The sequence below is a fragment of the Pteronotus mesoamericanus genome, unplaced genomic scaffold (genome assembly GCF_021234165.1).
Source record: "Pteronotus mesoamericanus isolate MK-2021 breed Mesoamerican mustached bat unplaced genomic scaffold, CSHL_Meso_final scaffold_85, whole genome shotgun sequence".
Classification (NCBI taxonomy): Eukaryota; Metazoa; Chordata; class Mammalia; order Chiroptera; family Mormoopidae; genus Pteronotus; species Pteronotus mesoamericanus.
In genome coordinates this window covers 72,932,327-72,953,361 of record NW_026555329.1, presented here as the reverse complement: position 1 = coordinate 72,953,361, position 21,035 = coordinate 72,932,327, and the positions used below count along the sequence as shown (strand labels likewise).

General features: G+C 48.1%; 1 protein-coding gene across 2 annotated transcripts in view; it reads left to right on the top strand.

Moving 5' to 3' along the window:
* The window catches only part of ATP6V0A4 (ATPase H+ transporting V0 subunit a4), a 62,423-nt gene extending 41,888 nt beyond the window's left edge, over window positions 1-20,535 (top strand). For both annotated transcript variants that reach the window (XM_054564597.1, XM_054564596.1), the window contains exons 16-23: window positions 1,662-1,755; window positions 5,851-5,969; window positions 8,661-8,877; window positions 12,197-12,298; window positions 15,619-15,729; window positions 16,925-17,042; window positions 17,195-17,366; window positions 18,411-20,535. In XM_054564597.1, the coding sequence (XP_054420572.1) occupies window positions 1,662-1,755; window positions 5,851-5,969; window positions 8,661-8,877; window positions 12,197-12,298; window positions 15,619-15,729; window positions 16,925-17,042; window positions 17,195-17,366; window positions 18,411-18,504 (1,027 nt within the window). In that variant the 3' untranslated portion in view covers window positions 18,505-20,535. The remainder of the gene's footprint in view (window positions 1-1,661; window positions 1,756-5,850; window positions 5,970-8,660; window positions 8,878-12,196; window positions 12,299-15,618; window positions 15,730-16,924; window positions 17,043-17,194; window positions 17,367-18,410) is intronic.
* The last annotated feature ends 500 nt before the right edge of the window (window positions 20,536-21,035 follow it).

Genomic DNA, 21,035 nt, shown 5'->3' with positions numbered 1-21,035 from the left:
TTTTTTTTGGTTTTGCAATTAGTATCCTGAAGAGATACCTAGAGGAACAATACTTTTATAAACTTAAATATAAATTATTTAGTTCTGCTCTTCAGATTGAAACTTACAAGCACAGCGATGGACTTTGAAATGTGTTAAACCAGCGCAATTTCGCCAAACTACCGACACAAAATTTTATTTCCCCCGGACTCTGATTGTGAAAGGACCAGTCAGCTGGCTTGTTGCCAGCCTGCAAAATGGGGGTCACAATGCTGTTCTTTGGGGCATGTGCATATTGCCTCTGAACCTATTCTAGGGTCTTCGAGGCCAAGCCCAGGCTGAGGGATGCTCAGCCACACGCAGGGGTCGATGGCATAAAGCAGAACCCCATTAACAAGGAGGCAAGGAAAATTGCAGGCGTCCATCAGAGTGGGAAGGGACCCAGCAAGCTGATTTTGGTTGCCAGCCACAAGCTAGGCCTTGGGCTCACTTCCCTCACAGTGAAGTGGGGACAATGGCCCAATGACTGTTAGCCAAGAAGCCCCAGCCACATGCGAGTCATCACCCAAAGTTGGGTTTATTGGCTCAGTGAGGAGGATAGTACACCACTGGGGGCCAGCTTGGAGGAGGGTGTTAGAAAGGACTGACTCGGAGGATTTGACCAAGGGGACAGAGGTTATCTCTGGTCATTTTTGTGGTGTGGACAATGTCCTTATGTTGACCTGTCCGTATTTTGATATCAGATACGGCTGTGGAATGGTCTTGCTTTGTCCTGACCCATCGTGGTCACAGGGTGGCCTTGTCTGATGGTGGTGTTCTGGGAGGTTGTTTATCGCAGCAGCAGACTCAGGCCAGGCCGGTTCCCTCTCGTCAGGGGTGGCTTTCTGGCTTGTGGACACACAAACAGGCCTCCGCTAATTAAATCCAACTTCTCCCTGAGGCGTGTTGCCAGGACGGGGTCTGTGTCTCAGACAGCCAGCTAGGGCCGCCTGCTTGCACTGCACGCTGAGGGCTCGGGTGGCCTGATCAGACTTCCTACACCTCCCTTCTGTTACCGAGCCCCCGCTGGCACCTGCGCTGCGGCAGGGAGGGTGCGTTTCCAGGCAGCCATCAAACTTGCCAGCACTCTGTTCCTCACCATCTCAAATCTCATCATGTGTGCTCTGCTTTGTGCTTCTGGGTAAAAATAGGACACAGATTTAAAGACGTTTAAAGGACCCCAACTATGGCGGGCTAAGTTCCACTGAGATCAGGATCCCCGTGTGGAAGCCAGCCCACCCCTCCAGGGTTAGCCCACGTGTGCTGGGGACAGGTGTCCCAGGCTTGGCCCTGGGCTGGCATTTATTTCCTGTGGGCTCCTTCATCCCTGCCCCTCCTTTTCCTCTGAGGTAGTGTACCTTTTTCTTTACTGTATACACCCCATCAGGCTGAGAGCAATTTGAAAACTCAGACTGCGATCTCCTTGGGGATTCGCCGGTCATTTCTGCTGCCTCCACACCTAGGACAGTCCTTGGCACACAGTAGGGATTCAACGCCTGTTCATGGAATAACTGCATGAGCCAAATGGATGAGCTGCACCAGCCCTGGGGCTTTAATGGATTTGTTGGGTGACCCCCGAGTATTGTTTCCTGGCTTGGGCTGACCACTGGTTTTGCTTTTGTTTTTCCTTTCTCCCCCTGCAGTATGGAAACGGTGGAAGCGAACCCACTTTTGCAGCTGAATCCCGCCATTACAGGAGTGTACTCTGGAAACCCATACCCCTTTGGGATCGATCCGGTAACGAAGTCCTCTTGGCTTAAATCGTTACGAGTTCAGTCTTGCCGAGATTTCTGGGTGTGGGGGAAGAAAGGGCCAGGACCTGTCACATCAACAATCTTATGTTGGGGCAGAATTTCGCAGACTGGAGGTTCTTGTGACGCATGGTGCTGAATTCAAGGAAGTGTCCTACCCCCACCCTTTACCCGGCCCCCGCAGATGGCTGCCTCTTTCTCCATCAGCTGCACCCTGGTGGTTAAAGCTTCCTTTAGAGGCCCTGGGTTGCCTGGAAAGTGTGCATGTTAGAGCAGCAATTTAGCATCCTAATCAAGTTCCCTACTTTGGCATTTTCTTGCTGTGGGTTAACATTTCTTTTTTTCCCCCCCTAGAAAACAATGCATTTGCTCTTGTTTTTGTTTTATGTTACTGCCTAGAACTGTTACAAGTGAAAAAGAAAAGGTTGTCACCTTTGATTTGTTTCGTGTATTTATCTCACTTGGCTTTGAGCCCAGCAAAACAAAGGTGCTTCCTCACACAGCCTTCAGATGGGAAGGGGTTTCCAGATGACTTGCATCTGGGGGACCCAACACATATCGCCACCAGGTGGCGGCCTTGGGCTCCAAATGCGCGTGAGTGATCTCACCCTGAACTTGGCCGTTGCAGTCCACACAAGCGCGTCTCCTTAGCTCTTCTTGTGGGAGGGAACCCAAAACCTCCGTTTCAGTTGCTGACAGTTGAGGGAGAACAGCACTGGCCCTAACGCAGATTCTCTGGTCTCTCCTGTCCTGTGCGCCGTCTTCTCTTGTTTTCCTGGGTCCTCCGCTCCCTTACAAAAAACAGAAAGGACTCCCCAGGATTTGTTTAACTTTGCTGCCCAGGGGCACTTGCATTCCCAGTTTTATAAGAAGAGATAAAGTCCTCGAAAGGTGGCGTGTAAGTGCTGAAAGCAAATGCCAGATGTTATTTCTGCAGACTGAAAGGCTTCCTCCTCGGTCCGAGGAGTTTCACGATCAGCGCGCAGGTGTGGGCGCGGGGTGATTTTAGGGTCTTGTCGGTGCTGCTTTGACTCTCGCTGCTCCTGCGGCCCCGTCTTCCTCACGCAGCCCACATCCAGCCCGGCGGCCAGTCCTGTCTGCTGCCCACACCTCGCATTTCAGAGCTGAGCCGGCCAGGCTGGGGGCTCTGCCGCGATTTGTCATCTGCCCGCTGGTCAGGAAAGAAAGGAAAATGTGAGGCTGAAGCGGGAGGCAGGATGTTGGCGACACTCTTTTTCCAAGTAACACATCGGCTTTGAAAAGTTCTGATCTATTTTAAAATAATAACATATATGACTAAAAATCCATGGAGTACAAAATGTTAATAAAAATGAAAGGGAAAAGGTGTTCTTCCCACCTCTTCTGTTCCTGAAATCCCATTCCCCAGAGATAACCTTTTAAACAGAAGGTTCCTGCGCCTGTGTTAGCACTTACATATATTACTAGAGGGTTTGATTTTTACAAAACGTGAATTACTGCAGCTGCATTTATGGACTGTGTGCAGCATCTATTTTGACTCGAACCATGAAATATTTGGCTGTCAGAGCTGAGAGGTCTTTCCAAAGGTCGTTGTGTGTATTTTATAATAAATGGACGTAACAGTGGTTAAAAGCCCGCACTTCGGAGTCAGGCAGCCTGGGTTTAAATCCCGGCGTTTTTATTTGTGTCTGATTTTGAGCCAGGCCACATCTCTGTGTGCCTCGTTCCTCATCTGTGAAATAGATACCACAGCAGCCTAGCCCTTAGGGGTGTTCAGAAGATTCAAGGATTTTTACATGTAAAACACCCTGAATAGAGTCTGGTGCATAAATGGGGTAAATGCTCCACTTGTTATTATATTATTTCTTCCTAGGTGTTTAAGTAACTTCATCTCCCCAAAATTAAGATAAATTCCCTTATCTGTAAAATGGGAATACTTAACAACACAGCTGTCCTCCCTCATTTGTGGGGACGCGTTCCAAGACACCCCCAGGGGATGCCTGTAACCGTGGATAGTGCAGGATCTATGTACACTCGGCTTCTTCCCATACGTCCATGCCCATGATAGAGTTTAACTTACAGATGAATCACAGTAAGAGATGAACAATAACTAATAGCAAAATAGAACAATTATAACAATGCAGTGCAATAAAAGTTCTATGGATATAGTCCTGCTCTCAAAATATCTTATCATACTGTACTCACCTTTTTACTTACATGAAGCACCTTACAGAAGCTCTTTGGCATGTCCAAATTGCGTCACTGCTCTTGCGCTTGGGGGCCATCCTTAAGTGAAATAAGGGTGACTTGAACACAAGCTCTGTGGTACCATGACAGTCTATCAGATGACCAGGACAGCTACTAAGTGACGAGTGGACAGGGGAAACGGCACAGTGTGTAGACACTGGACAAAGGGGTGGCTCCGCCACCCAGGTGGGGCGGAACGGGGCGGTGTGAGATTTCATCACACTACTCGGAATGGTGCAGAGTTTAAATCCTACGGATTGTTGATTTTGGGAATTTTCCATTTCATATTTTCAGACCACAGTTGCCCCAGGGCAACTGAAACCAAGAAAAATTAAACCGTAGGTGAGGGGCTGGCGGTGGGGGGACTACGGTCTCCACCTTGCAGGGTTTTTGTTAGAATTAAATGGGATACATATGTTTCCGGAGCTTAGTGTGTGCCGGGCCCTTAACTATGCACACTTCTAGCTGGTCAGGTTTGGCTGGGGCTGTGGTGTGCTGCCCACCCCGCCCTCACTGTGCTGCATGATCCTGTGGGGCTGGCCAGCCCGGCGGGCAGTGGAAGAGCAGAGCGCGGAGGGCCAGGCCTGGTGGGGCTTAGATGCAAGGCCGATGGGGAGGGTGGAGGAGGTCCCCCTGCTGCGTGGGCGCTGTTACTAAAGTCCCTTCCCTCGCCTTCCCAGCAGCCTCCTGGAGTTCCTTTAGTTGGCAGCCACTCGGGACTTTGTAAGGAAAGAATCAGTGAGCCCTAGCCACGTAGCTCAGTTGGTTAGAGCATCCTGATGCTGTCCTGGTACACGAAGGCTGTGGGTTCAATCTCTAGTCAGGGCACATACAAGACTCGACCAATGAATGCATAAATAAGTGGAACAACAAACCAATGTCTCTCTCTCTCCCCTCTCCCCCTCTATCTCTCCATCCTTCCCTCCCTCTCTTAAAAAAAAAAAATCAATTAAAGCATTGTGCTCAATATGCCAAGGTTATGGTTTGGTCCCTGACCCAGGTACACGCAAGAAGCAACCAATGGACGCATAAATAAGTGGAACAATGTATTGTTCTCTCTCTCTCTCCCCACCCCATTCCCTCTTTCTCTTTTTCTCTAAAATCAATAGATTAAAAAAATTTAAAAAGACTCTGAGGTGTGGTTTCCTGCCCTGTGCGCATGGGGGTGAGGGCAGGGGACAGTGCCTGGAGACTGTGCCCAGGTGGATGTTGACCCCGAGTCACTTGAGGAGAGAAGATGAGAGGGACTCTGTGGCACTGTTACCTTTGAGATGCACTATGGCAAACCCTTGAGATGCGTCGAGCAGGAGGTTTGGGATGTGCCCAGCATTCGAGAGATGTCAGAGGTAGTAGCGAGGACTGGCATCGTTTGCAAGAGGGTGGGTTTTGGGAAGAACAGGAGGTCACTAACCAGCATGAGACCCTGACCAGCCCCCATCCCCTCTGAAATTCAAAGTAAAACCTGCCGTTTATCATTAAGAAGGGATTGCATAAATTCACGGGCCAGAGATCTATACCTTTATTAAGGGAACTGAGGCAAGTTTGGGATCTCCGTGATATCTGAGAATTTCTTTCATGTAGAACAAGGGAGTCATCAGGTAGGATTTTCCTCCCCACTTCCCTGTTCAGCCACCTGATAGTTTGCTGATGGCACTAAAGGTTCTGACACCGTTGTCATCAGAGTTGCATTTCTAAGGGACATGGTCCTTGTCTGAACCTACCATGCGAGAGTCGAACAGGACAGAGATTGGAAACTGTGGTTCCCACAGCGACGCCTCAGGGGAAATCGTGTTGTTGCCCTCAACTCCTGCAGAACTTCTAGATTCTCATGCGTTTCTTCCCCTTTCCCACCCAGATTTGGAACTTGGCTTCCAACAAGCTGACCTTCTTGAACTCCTATAAAATGAAGATGTCGGTGATCCTGGGAATTGTCCAGATGACTTTTGGCGTCATTCTCAGCCTTTTCAACCACATGTGAGTTCATGATTAACTTTCTGCCTGTTGGTCTGAGCCCGGTGATAATAAGCAGTGACCAGGTGACCGGTTGGGTCCCCTGTCCCTCTGTGCGAGGTTCCTTTCTGCGGGAGCGCTCTCCCGTGTCTCTTGGCTTGAGCCTGGAGAAGCTGGTGGCCTGAAACGGTGCTCCTGTTTCTGCTCAGCTGAATTTATCAGAGCCAAGTGCACCTCAGAAGTACGTGGGGCGGCAGGGCGAGGCTGGCCAGCCCGCGGCCTTGGGTCCCCCAGCCCGAAAGTCTCCTGTTCGTGTGTGTCTAGGCTTAGCCCCCACCAGTGGGCAAGACGGGACTTCCTGCGTTTTGGCCAAAGTGCCCTAATTCTGAATCCCCTCTGGTGTAATTTCTTTCTTCCGGCAGCACCGTCTCACTTCTTTGTCTCTTAATGTTGTCCTGGCTATTCCTTTCCTCTTATCAAGAACCCTCTGTATGCTCTGACTGGTATGGCCGTGTCGGTTGGGCATCATCCTGCAAAGCAAAAGGTCACCAGTTTGATTCCTGGTCAGGGCATATGTCTGGGTTGGGCTGTGGACGAGATGCAACTGATCTACGCTTTTCTCTCACATCAACGTTTCTCTCCTTCTCTGTCTCCCTCCCTTCCCGTCTCCCTAAAACAAAAATAAATAAATACTTAAAAAAAAAAAAAGAGAGAACCATCTCTGGCCCTGGCCAAGTAGCTCAGTTGGGTAGAACATCATCCCAATATGCCAAGGGTGGGGGTTCAATCCCCAGTCAGGGCACGTATAAGAATCAACCAATGAATGCATACATAAGTGGAACAACAAACCAATGTTTCTCTCCCTCTCTCTCTCTCTCTCTCAGCTAATTTAAAAAATAACCATCTCTGGAAAGCTTCTCTAACTTATTTCCGCTATTATACGCAAAGGTATAATCTTTGAAAACAGCTTGCAATGTGCCTGTTTGGAGGCCCCTGGGTGGCCATAGCCGCTTGTGGGTGCTGCTGCCGTGCAGTCTGGGGCTGAGTGAGGGCAGCATGTGGCCGCAGGAACAACACAGGGTTTGGAATCCGAAGTTTAAGTGCTGTTTCCAACTCTTTGTAGCTGTGTGACCGTGGACATGCTGCTTGACGTCTCTGAGGTGGTTTTCTTTCATTGAATGGGAATGGAGTAGTCAGAATGAGTTAGGTTATTGTGAGGTGACAGCCCCCAAATCTCAGTGGCTCAAGACTGTGACACATGTGCACCGTGGGCCCAGCAGGGGCTCCCTTCCCGTCATCCTCACACTGGGACCTGGGCAGCTGGACGGCCACCTGCTGGAACACTGCCAGTTGCTGTGAAAGGAAGAGAGTGGTTGATTACACATAGACTCTTTTTAAATGATATATTTATTGATTTTAGAGAAAGAGGAAGGGAGAAAGAGAGAGAACCATCGATGTGAGAGAGAAACATTGATTGGTTGCCTCCTGTACACGCTCTAACTGGGGATCAAACACACAACCCAGGCATGCGCCCTGACTGGCATCGAACCCAGAACTTTTTGGTGTACAGGACGATGCTCCAACCAACTGAGCCGCACTGGCCAGGGCCACATTCACTCTTAGGCTTCCATCCCAAAGTGCCACCTGCCACTTCTGTACCCATTTCATTGGCCAGAGCCAGTTGCATGGTGACCTCTGATCTGAAAGGCTAAAAAAGTACAATTGTACTGAAAAATCAGAGGTATTTAGCAAGTGCACTAATGAGGAGCATGTAGCGCTACTGCCTGTGTGGAAATGTGGGAATCCAATGCGAGAGACTGCCAGGAAGTCCTTCCTGGACAAGACCTCATCTGGCGTCCCTACGTGTCAGGCTGGCCTCAAGTATCTCTGGTAATCCTGTCTTTTTTTTTTTCCGTGGGATCTCCTTTTATAGCTCTTGCAGTTAACAATGGATATGGGGGCCCTTTCTGACATTTGAACTCGGGGGGCCCCCAACTTAGCTTTGTGCGTCCCTGTGTCTTAGAGCTGGAGTTGATGCACCTTCTTGGTAAAGGGCCAGGCAGTGGTAAATGCTTTAAGTTTTCGGGCCAGACGGGCTGCGGTCACCGGTGGTCCACACTGGCGTTGTAACGTGAAAGCTGCCGTGGACGATACACAAGGGCATGGGTGGGACTGTGTTCAAAACACCTTGTTTATGAGTGCTGAAATTTTGAATTGCATATAATTTTCATGGGTCATACAATATTATTCTTTTGATTCTTCCCGCCAGCCATTTTAAAATATGAGAACTATTTTTAACTGGCAGGCTGGACACAAACAGGTGATGGGCTCCATTTAGCCCAAGGGCCATAGTTTGCTGACCACTGCCTTAAGGAGGGAGGCTTCTCGGTCGCCCTTAGATGCCTCTATGCTCTGAACGTGGTGATATGAACAGGCCCTGCACTTCAAGCTTTGGTCAAAGCACCAACAGTCTGTGTGGGCATAACCTTTGCTTTGAACTTGACCTTCTAGACCTTGGTTCTCTCCAAATCTTTTGTGCAAAAGCTCCTTTCCTTTCCTTCCATGCGTGGTTGCTGCCTCCCAGAGGAGTGGATGCAGTTAACATTTTGTGCTTTGGGGAGAGTAATTTGTCACTGATCTTTTTTTCTCAATCGTCTATCGTGTGTGTGTGTGTGTGTGTGTGTGTGTGTGTGTGTGTGTGTTTTCCACCCCCAGATACTTCAGAAAAACGCTCAACATCCTTCTACAATTTATTCCGGAGATGATTTTTATGCTGTGTCTGTTTGGCTACCTGGTTTTCATGATCATTTTCAAATGGTGTTACTATGACGTCCACGTGTCGCGGCAAGCCCCGAGCATCCTCATCCACTTCATCAACATGTTTATGTTTAACTACAATGACTCCTCGAACGCACCCCTGTACAAACATCAGGTACGATGGGATTCTTTATTCTTTTATTTACATTATGACAGATCTCTCCTACTCTTGAGTCCTGCAGAAAGCAAGTATTTGTAAGACTAAGTGATCTTAGTACCCAGTCTGGGGTGCTGAACACCCAATGTTAGAGGCTCTTTAAATTTCAGAAGGCTTTTAATAAAGATTATATTTATTTGCGTTTAGAGAACGAGGAAGGGAGGGAGAAAGAGAGGGAGAGAAACATCTATGTGTGAGAGAGACATTAATTGGTTGCCTCTCTCATGCCCCCAAATGGGGACCTAGCCTGCAACCCAGGCATGTGCCCTCACTGGGAATCAAACCAGCGACCTTTTGGTTCACAGGCCAACAGTCAGTCCATTGAGCCACACCAGCCAGGGCCAGGAGGCTTTTATTGGATGAGTACATGGGGCTGGGCTGTTCCTATTACATGAGAGGGGCCATTGCGATGGGTTTGAAAATGGACTTAGCCATTGTGAAGCAAGAAAAACCAAGCCTTCACATGCTCTACACAGCACCCTAACACGTAATAATCTTTTATTCTAAAAGTAAACTCCAGTTAAGGCTCATAAGTAAGGAAATGGAAACAGGATCAAGAAGTGGAGTCCCTCTGGGTAGTGAGTTTCTGGAAAACTCGGCAGTGGCTTGTCAGAGGGGCTTTTTTTTTTTCCCTTTGGGCTCTTGCATGGACAGTACCGCCCAACAGTTAGACTTAATTGCCATCCTGATTCCTTCCATTTCTTTCAGCTTCATTCTCAACTTAATATTTTATTTTTAAAAAGTGTCAGTGTCTCCCAGGAGCTGGATATAACTATCACGCAGTGAGTAATTCTTTGGCAACACAAATCGTTCTTTTCCTCCGGCCTCGCCCAGTGATTAACCTGGTAATAGCGCGTGAAGGAAGAGCTTTCCCGGGAGGAAGGCCCACGCACATCGGTTGGGATTCCCCTGGGTCAAGCTCGCGGGCGAGTTTCCCAGGGCCTGGTGGCGGCCGCGTCCTGCGCTTGGCAGTGACCGCCCACCCCGGGTGCCCCAGGTGAAGCCCCGCCCCTCCCGTGGCCGTACACGCCTCATGAGTTTGATTTCCAGTTGTATTCTCCTTCCCCACAGAGGCAGCAAATAAGAAGAAAAATGCCTTGTGATGGGCCATCTTTTTAGTGAAAGAATAAGGAGCTATTTCAAATACTAACCAGAGAAGATACAGACCTCGCAAAGCTCTCTTATGATCCCCTAGCTTTTTGTTATGTATCAGCGGTAACTTTGAACCACTCCTCGCTGTTAGCATTAAATGAATGCATTTGGAAGGTGCGTGTACTCACTGCTTTGAGTCTACTGGAAAGTTTACTTGGATTTTCCAAACAAGCCTTCTCTTTTAGGCAAAACACTGAAGTTCACAGAAGTACTGTGTGTGCTAATAACCGTTTTCATAAAGACTGAGGTCCTCGCTTAGTCTGGAATATGCAGTGAGCACGGCCCCGTGAATGGTTTTGCAGCTTTTTCCACTAAAAACCTCACTGGGAGCTGGCTGGTTTCCCCAGGCCCCAGTCGGAAGACGAATTATCTTGACACAGTTTGAAGTTTCCATAACCTCATTCTGGGGTCATGCAGCTGGAAGAGACAATGTCCGCTGATAAATCCAGCCCCTTCCCAGCACCGCCCTGCTTGTCTCTCTGGCCTGTTTGAAGAACGGAGAAGAAGGGCAACAGATAATATAAATGTCCAATTGCTCTGTGCCCTGCCGGGGCGAAAGCCTGGTTTCCAATGGTCAAATGGGGCCCCCTTTCTCTTTTGAGCATTTAAGAGGGGAAGAGGGTGGAAGATGAGCAGATACGACTTCCCACTGCTCTCAGGATAAACCTTGTGACCATTGGGATAATAAATTGTCTCACTCAGAGCTTGGCCAGAACAACTAAAGAAATGTGAAGGCTCGAGAGTAGTTATTTTCCTTTTCTCCGGGCCCCCAGCTTCCAGTCCTTTTCAATGGCTCTGTCCAAGCCCTCTGAAACTTCCCGGCTCTGTTGACAGTAGCAGTTCTGTGTCACTCAAATGGGTGACGGGGGGTGGGGGTGGGGTTCAGGGGGTGGAAAATGGTGGGGGCGTGAGGGCATGAAAGGAAATACGTAACAGGATGATAAAGTGGATGGTTTCTGAGCTTCAACAGAGGCATGTCGACCGCGATGCCTCGTTCTAAAGTTAATTGTGTGTGTGTGTGTGAGAGAGAGAGGTATCAACATAGATTTCCCAGAAGCCACTAGAAGCCACTAGATAACTCACCCACAGTGAGTATGCAAGTGAGAGGGAGCTTGTGAGGAACTTTTTTTTTTTTTTTTTTTTAATGTTCAGTGCAGCTTATATTTAGTTAAAAATTCAAACTAGTTGGGAGGGAGATTGGGAGACTGGGTGAGAACAGTGAACGGATTAAAAAGAACACATTGGTAGTTACAGAACAGTCATGGGGATGTAAAGTACAGCACAGGGAATACAGGCAATAATATTGTAATAACTGTACGGTGCCAGGTGGGTACCAGAAATATCAGGGGACCACTCTGTAAAGTACACGATCATCTAACCGCTGTGCCGTACACCTGAAATTAATACAGAATAATATTGAATGTAAAAAAGTGTAATCGAACAATTTTTTAAAAATTTCAAACTAGCGAACATTTTTTTATTTAAAAAATTATACACAAGCAGTACATGTTCATTGTAGACATTAGAAAATTAGCTTATATATACTACATATGTAATCTTTTCTAAAAGTTAAATCTGTGGAGTCACAGTTAATAATAGGGAAAGAAATTTTTTTGAAAGCAAGGGAAGGCGAGAGAGCTGAGATAATGATCTCGTGCTAGAAATATAAAATTCCTCTTTCAGATAATGTGTGTAGCTAAACGTGACCCAAGTAGCAGTGACGTCGTAGGGGTTGCCATACCTTTTTTCCAGGGCCCAGGGCTTACTGTGCCCATGGAACAGAGTTAAAGGACAAGAGACGAACAAAGCCACCCTTGGGATGTGTCTCTTGTTCGGGCGACTGGCCCCATGTGGTAGGAGTGTGCAAGGGGGCTCCTTGGGAGGAAGGAACAAGGAGAGCGAGCCTCCACTGCCCCCAGCACCGGACGCTGGTGCCCCTGGCCTGGCATTTCTCTGTCTGCAGGTGGGATATTCCGAGGTGTGAGGGAGAATGCATTCGCTGAAATGCTTTCGAGCTCTCAAAATAAGGTGCAACTGAAATGGCCCCTATCTAGCACTTTTATCACATGAAGGATGCTGTGAAGTCACCTTAAAATGGTAAGATCTGGCCATTTTGGTCTTGCAGCAAGAAGTCCAAAGCTTCTTTGTTATCATGGCTTTGATTTCCGTGCCCTGGATGCTTCTGATTAAGCCATTTATTCTCAGAGCCAATCATCGGAAATCCCAGGTAAGAGCCCTTCCTTTTGGTTCACTCACTGTGGGTGGGAATGTGGGTCCTTCAGAATGGAAGCCTGGGAGTCAGAGAGCACACGGGGCTGACCAGGGCCCGGGGGACCGCGGTGGGGTCGGGGGCTGGCCCTCCCAGACACGCTGTCTTTGGCGGAGCTCACCTTTTCTTAGGGGCCTGCTCATCTCCAGAATAATGTCCTATTAACAACAACAGGTTTCAGTCTTATGTCTTGCAATCTTGTGTGTGTGTGTGACTGCTATGTAATACTCCCTTGCATGGATATACCACAGTTTAGTTGCCATTCATATGGTGATAGTTGTGTGGCTTGTTTCCAATTTTAGTAATTACAGATAGTGCTTCTGTGAACCCCCTGTGCATGTCCTTTGGCACATGTGTTTTTAGAGAGCTGAGAGTAACTAATTTAAAGTTGATTATTTCAGACAGCACCCAGGTCAAACACCATGAGATGCTTCGTGAAGGGGACTGCAAAGAATATTTTGACTGGGGAGAAGGGTCGCTAAGATTGACAAAGTCCAGGGTCATGCTTCTGCAAAATTATTCATGTTTCTTTTCACCAATTCCAGCGTAGAACCAGAAAAGGCTAGAGTTGGGGATGGAAGTGGAGAAACTGTCTTCTACGGTATTTCTGCCCTGGTATTGCCTCCCTTACGTTGATGGGGAGAGAAAATAGGATTTCAAGAAGACAAAGTAACGTTACCTTGAGTCACATCCCTCACCCGGGCCAAGGAACCACGCGGCCAACGGGAGAGGCTGAGCTGACCCAGGGTTTCCTCGTGGTGCCCTGGACCCTGGTTTCCTCTCCAGGGGGACCAAGCCCGCTTCCGGGCCCTACAAAGGGCCAGCCACTCCCCTGGTACCGCCGTATCCTGGCATGGCCAAGGGGCAGCTGTTTGTGAGGCGCGTGGGTGAGCGTGGGCATTGTGGGGGTGGGGTGGGGAGGGTGTCCACGCCTGCGCACACGAGGCTGTGGGATGGACCCAGCGGGGAAAAGGGAAGAGTAGGCTGTCACCGGTGGCGCAGGGCCGGCTCCCCTGAGACCCTGCATCTGGACCTGGCCTTTCACGTTCTTGTGGAGGGTAACTTATCAAGAAGGAGGGCTGGAGCATATTTTATCTGGGAGTTTTGTGGCTTAATTCACCTTTCTCTATTAAATGTTTTGTTTTGAACAATTTAATGGCTTTCTGCACAATACATATCACAACACATCATTTAAATTTTAGCAAGAGTAACACCTGATTCTTGTTAACGGCGTGCCTTTTCCTGTGCTTTCATAGGGTTTTTCAGAGATTGGATGCTAAACAACTTTTTGTTTTATGATCATGGTGCTTTATGATTAAGGTACTAATCTGGGGAGGCTTTTGAGGATCTGCCTCTGAGTGAGGTGCTATCTCATCACAGGAGCCCCCAGGCACAAAGCCCTGTCTCATCTTAAAAAGGCTGGGTGGGAAAATCCCTCACAGCCCTGGAATCCCCTTGGGAAGGGATCAGGAAGGTGGCAAGTTCAATACTTAACACCTCCACACACATGATAAAAACAAGCACTTATTCCTAATGTGCAATAATGCCACAGGTGCAATAATGTCGGTTCAATTTATAACTTTTAAATATTTAAACACATGGTATGTGGGCTTCCATTTTGACCTTTGCCTAAGGAGGCCTGCAACTAGTAGGTGCAGATTCGCTAAAGAAAGAAAAGTAAGGACACTTTCGTGCCTCATTTGTAACGTCCCATCCGTGAAATCATTCTAAGAACAACTTGGGACATAAGTTTCACCAGTGACTTGGAAGAAACATTCTATTGAAACTCAGGCCAAACCGGATGGTGACTACACCTATATTTTTTTTTTCCTTTGGATTTTTTTTTGTGTGTGTGTGTGGCTATTTATATAAAGTGATGTTTTTACTTAGAAAACTGTATTTGTGTTGGAAAAGCCATTGTCTTTGTCTGTTTGGGCTGGTATAACAAAGCACCGTGCAGACTAGGTGGCTTATAAACAACAGAAGCTTATGGCTTCCAGTCAGTCCGGGAGGCTGTGAAGTCTGAGACCCAGGCTCCAGGGCGTTTACCTTCCGGTTAGGGCCCCCTCCTGGTTCACAGATGGCACCGTCTCACTGCATCCTCATGTGGTGGGACAGGGAGGGAGCTCTCCAGAGGCTCTTTTACAAGGGCACAGACCCCATTCCTGAGGGACCCCCCACCCTCATGACCTAATGACCTCCCAAAGGCCGCACCTTTTAATGCCATCATTTTGGGGTGAGGGTTTCAACATGTGGATTTTGTTTTTGGTTTTTAAAAAAAAAATTTTTTTTTAAAGATTTTATTTATTTATTTTTAGAGAGATGGGAAGGGAGGGAGAAAGAGAGGGAGAGAAGCATTAATGTGTGATTGCCTCTTGCGTGCCTCCAAGTGGGGACCCAGCCCGCAACCCAGGCACGTGCCCTGACCGGGATCAATCCAGTGACCCCTTTGGTTCGCAGGCCGGCACTCAGTTCACTGAGCCACACCAGCCAGGGCTCAACATGTGAATTTGGGAGGGGATACACACATTCACACCAGAGGAGTCACTGGTTTCCTAATCTTGCTCATAGAAATCTGAGCATTGAGGTCACAAGGCTGCGTATGTCACAAACACGACTGATGGTTTTATGTCTGTGTAGATATATTTTTTAAAATAGAAAGGCACTCTGGTATCTGCATTGGTTTCCTGGACAGACTGATTTGTTTGAGCGCTGGCCACGTAGCTCAGTTGGTTAGAGCATCATCCCAATAGTCAAGGTCGCAGGTTTGATCCCCAGGTAGGGCACATACAAACATCAACCAACGGATGTGTGAATAAGTGAAACAATAAATCAGTGTTTCTCTCTCTCCCCCTCTCCCTCTCTCTTTCTCCCTTCCTCTCTCTCTAAAATCAGTAAATTTAAAAAAAATAAAAATTGAAAGAAGACTATGATTCATCGGGCACCTTCGGGAGCACCGTGGAGAAAAGCACACGCCGGGGACCCAGGCTGCCTGGGTCTGGGCCCTAGCTCTGCCGCTGATGTGCCTCGCCGGCTGTGCGCTCTTGGGCGCATGCCTTAGCCTTTCTGTGCCGTGGTTCACCTCTCTGTAAAAAGGGGCGGTAACAGTGCTTATGTAGAAAGATTGTTACGAAGGCTAAATGAGATCGTGTAGAGAGAGTTTAGAGCGGGGTCTGGTACATAGCTGACATTTACAGAGAGCCTTTATTCTGTATAGAATTGCTGTGATTCTAATTCTAAGGATGCATTTAACCCTTCATTTCCTTGCTTGCTCACAGCTGCAGGCGTCCATGATCCAAGAACATGCCACAGAAGACATCGAAGGTGACAACTTGAACCCTCCCAGGAGAGCAGGTGTCCAGGGGGCCCAGGAGGACGAGGAAGAAGAGGTATTTGGGACTCAATGCCCTCCGCAGGCTTCCCAGTTTGTACAGGTTCTCGAAGCAGATCTGGTCTGAAGCGATAGTCAAATATTTGAGAGCTCCCGGGGCGCGGGCACCGGCCCATCAGAAGGAACTCAGGCAGCAGAGCTGGTCGGGTGCAGAGGGCCCTGTCCCCACAGTGCTGCTGCGGCTTTCTGCCGCCACTCTGTGGGGACGCTCGGCTGCCTATTCTCCCTGTTAGACATGGGCCACTTGAGGGCACAGGTGGTGCCCGCTGTCTGTGCCCCCACGTGTCAGAGTGCGTGAAGGAAACGAGGGGCCATCGCTGTCTTCGCCCCGTGTCTTCTCCCCTCACACCGGATTACTAAGTTAGTCAACAGACTGGCTTTTGGCTTATAGGCTGTCCCTTCACTGGTCCATTTGCTCCCAGATTAATGTTCCCCGAATATTTCTTTATTTCCTCTGCCACTCCCTGGTCGGATCCCTTTTATGGTTACTCAGGGACTCTGGGTTACTTTCTCATCTCTGTTCTTAGCTGGCCTTTCCTGAACTTCAACGCTTCTGCTGTCTTGACATGTCACCTATGCAAGCTCCCAGTTCCAGCTGGATAGTTTCCCCCCCAAACTTGCCTTCCTGCCGTTCCCACTGATCCGTCTCTTCCTCATTTCTTTGCCAGGAATGCCCTTGCTTCTCCCCGAGTTCCGGGTCCCTCCCCCGCCTTCACGGCCCAGCACAAATCTCAATGCCTTTGACAGCTCCGCTTACCCACCAACCTCTCTTCTTGGAACCTTTTCAGCAGTTTCTGGGAAATGTCATTGCACATATACCATGTCCTCCTTTGTGCTGCTAATTCTCTTTCTACAAGTATATTAATATTTACTTTCCCCTGGTTCAACTGTAACTATCTTAACAGCAACGCCTATGTCTTATTCATCTGTATATCAATTCTACTACCTTTTGTGCAGAAAGCACGTAATGAAATAGAATAAAAAATTCCCTCCTGCCCTGGCCAGGTAGCTCAGTTAATTAGAGCATTGTCCCCCTATGCTAAGGTTGTAGGTTCTATCCCCAGTCAGGGTACATACAAGAATAAACCAACTAGAGCAATGAATCAATGTTTCTTTCTCTCCCTTCCTCTCTCTCTCTCTCTAAAAAAAAAAAAGAATAAATTAACAAAATTTTTTTTAATTCCCTCTTTCAGTTCAACTTTGGAGACATATTTGTGCATCAGGCCATCCACACGATCGAGTACTGCCTGGGCTGCATCTCAAACACGGCCTCGTACCTCCGGCTCTGGGCCCTCAGCCTGGCTCACGCAGGTGAGTGAGCCCCCATCGGGGCCAGGGTCACGCCCAGCAGTGGCACATACTTTAGGTAGCAGTGCCTTCTCTGGGTTCTTCCTGGCTCTCCCTCCTTAGGAACAGTCCGCATTTGCCAGGGAAACCCTGTGACATCGTTCTTGGTCTTGCAGAACTGTCCGAAGTGCTCTGGACCATGGTGATGAACGTCGGCCTTCGCGTGCGAGGCTGGGGAGGGCTCATCGGGGTGTTCATCATCTTTGCCGTGTTCGCCGTCCTGACGGTGGCCATCCTTCTGGTCATGGAGGGGCTCTCTGCTTTCCTGCACGCCCTTCGGCTGCACTGGTGAGGATGGCGTGCTGCAGGGCTGCCATGTGCTCTTGTAGGGGGGGGGCGGGGGGGGCGGGCAAGCTGTCGGGCCAGCCAGCTGGGCTCAAATCCTGACCTGTTGTGTGATGTTAGCAGCTCACACACCTTTCTGGAACCTTCGTTTAGGCACCCGTTGGTGTAGTGGTCAATGATACCATATATGGACACATTCATAATGGCCACCCTGCGATATATGTCAGTTTCCATTTTCCCCTCATTTAAATTTCCATTTGTTATTACACCTGGCTTCAAAATAAGGGCCACCTGCAAGCATTGGTAAGATGGCACATCTGAAACAGGCGCACGGGGGGCCTGCTGAGTGAACCTGGGGCCTGCGGCCCTTGTTTCCGAGTGCGGGAGTGACACCGGTAATTCAGGCTGCTGTGCCCCAGGAAGGGAGGACAGAAGGAGGGTGCCCGCAGGGGTAGGCGCCCACAGAAGGCCCTTGGCTTTCGCAGGCGTGTCCAGAACAGAGCCTGTCTTCAGCCTTCACCCCCCCTGTACCTGCTGTTGGCAAAAACAAGTTTTCACACCTCTCATACCGAGTCGAGCCTCTGGTTATGACATCATCTCTGCCCATGTTGTTAGGAAGTGTCTCTGTAACATTAGAAACATACATGATCACGCGTGATATCTGTTCCGTAAGTCACAAAAATACGCATGAGTGAAGCTTCTGGCTGTTCTGCCAGAGGGGCCTCCTGCCGTCCTTCACTGGTGCATCGGACAGTGGGGCACAGCGAGGGCAGCTTTGCCTGTGGGCGCCGGGGGCAGGGTTGTGAGGCTGGTCTGCGAGGTTGCTGGCAGAGGCCCCGGGGAGTTGGGGAGGGGCAAGGAAAGGTGGAAGCCGGAAGTGAGAGGAGGGCCGTAAAAAGCCCCAGAGGATTTTTGGGGCAGCTGCAGCTTGGGTCCCTCCCCACTCGCCTTCCTGACCCTGAGCTTCATTTGACAAATGCTTCTTCCCTCCAACTGCTGGCTTCTCACTCTGTATAATCCCCCCGCTTTGTTTGCCCCCAACAACAGGGTGGAGTTCCAGAATAAGTTCTACGTTGGGGCCGGGTACAAGTTTTCTCCGTTCTCCTTTAAAAGCATCCTGGATGGGACAGCCGACGAGTAGCCGCAGGTCCCGTGGCTGACACCCCTCTCTGTCAGTCTTGTCTTGAACATCAGCCCGCGCAAGACGGTTGATGGAACGATTGTCCTCAGCTGACCATGTATTATTTAGTCACAAGCCTTGGGATTTGTTAGGACTTCACCATGTCATAGAGGAACTATGTTGGCAAGTCATCCCAACCGCATATGGAGACCTAATTGCTAAATCCTAAAATGATAGAGGAATTGAGGGGGAGGGTTGCTACACTGATGTTTTCTTGCAATATTTTAGGTATTATATTTAAGAAAATAAAGTCCTAGGGCCATTTACTTTTCTTTAAGATGTTTATATTCAAAATTATTCCATAGAATTTATTTATTTATTGGGTTTTTTTTTTTCAGCATTAAAAAAAAAACAAACTCCATAGAATTTAGTGTTGATAATTTTAGGGCAAAGTTAAACAATAGAGTTACACAAGCTATTCCCAAAGGATTATGTTTATTTGATTCCTTCATTTCCTGCTTCCTCAAACACCCTTTTTCTTTGTCTGAGGCTAAGCTTTACAATATCAGGAACTTTCTCATAGGTCTTCTCTCTGGGTGAGTTAGAGCAGATGATGTTCTGTGTTTGATGGGGGGCTGGCCCCCAGGAGGCCCTCTGTGTTGTTAAGTCCTATGGAACGAAGTGCGACAACATGACATCATCAGCAACTCCGGTTACTCGGAAGGCACGTTACACCGTAGTAACAGAAGGATTTGTCGGCTCGGATAATTTCTGGAAAAGGGCGAGCCAGAAAGGACACTGCTGGATGGCCTGCCTGCCACTCGCTGGGCCAGTCGGCCTGGCGACTCCTGGACTGGTGGACTCCAATGGGCCATGGGTAGAATAAGATGGTTCCAAATAGACACACAGAGTAATAGAACAGAAGTGACAAGGAGTCAAATGCGTACAGTAGAGAAAGAAAAGCCCCTTCAATAAATGCTGCTGGGAAAGTTGGAAAGCCTCATGAAGAGAGTGAAACCAGACCGCTATCCGACACCGTATATGACGATGAACTCAAAACGGACTATGGACTGGAATGAAAGGCCTGAACCAGTGGAATGCATAGAAGAAAACATAGGTACTAAACTTGTGGGCCTTGATCTTACAGGAATTTTTGTGAACTTGACCCCAAAGGCCAGGGAAAAAAAAGCAAAAATAAATGAGTGGGACTACATCGAACTAAAAAGCGTCTGCACAGCAAAAGAGACCATCAACAAAACAAAAAGTCAACCAACCAAATGGGAGAGGATATTTGTAAACAATATCTTCGGTAAGAGGCTAATATCCAAAATGTATAAAAATCTCATGTGACTCAACAACAACAAGAACAAGAAATAATCCAATTAAAAACTGGGCTGAGGACATGAACAGATGCTTCACCCAAGAAGACATACAGATGGCCAACAGATAAAGGAAAAGATGATCAACATCACTAGTTATAAGGGAAATGCAAATCAAAACCACAATGAGATACCAGCTCATACCTGTTAGAATGGCTATCATCAGAAAGGCAAGAAATGTGTTGGTGAGGATGTGGAGAAAAGGGACCCCTCATGCGTTGCTGGTGGGAATGGAAACTGGTGAAGCTCTGTGGAAAACAGTATGGACTTTCCCCCTAAAATTAAGACCAGAGCTACCATATGATCCAGCAACCCCTCATCTGGGTATCTACCCCCAAAATTTGAAAGCATATATTCACAAAGATAAATGCACCCCTATGTTCATGGCAGCATTATTCACGGTGGCCAAGACATGGAAACAACAGAAGGGTCCTGCAGGGGGTGAGGGGTAAAGAAGATGTGGTCCATATACACAATAGAGTACTGCTCAGCCATTAAAAAAAATGATGGAATACTGCCATTTTGACAACATGGTTGATCTGGAGAGTGTCATGCTAAGTGAAATAAATCAGACAGGAAAGAACAAGAACCACATGATTTCATTCATGTGGGATATAAAATAGAAAGCAACAAATGAACAAACTCATGGACACAAACAACAGCATGATGGTGACCAGAGGGGGAGGGGGCGGAGGTGGGGGAGGGTGAGGAGGGCAAGGGGGTCAAATAGATGGTGGTGGGAGGCAACTAGGCCTCGGGGCAGGGCGGGCATGCAATGCGCTATGAAGATGACATCATGGGATTGTATAGCTAAACGTGTTATTTACCAATGGTACCCCAATAAACTTAATTAAAAAAAGGATTGTTCCATCAACTATTTAGTCTGAATGCCCTTTATGCAGGTTAATTACAATCTCTGTGGTAATTATCCTGGTAGAATGAAGTCTAGTTAATATTGATATAGAGGGTCCGGCACAAATAATGCCCTGTTTTTAAATTGCAAAATCTTTTATTACAAAATCATAAGCATGTCATTCTGTAAAATAACAATATCACACGCAAGCACACGATATGACATTTTAGGTGAAATGTTCAAATTAAAACTATAAATTATTACACCCCTATCGTTACCCTACAGACCACATTCAAGCGGGCCTTCCTTCTGCCAGACCC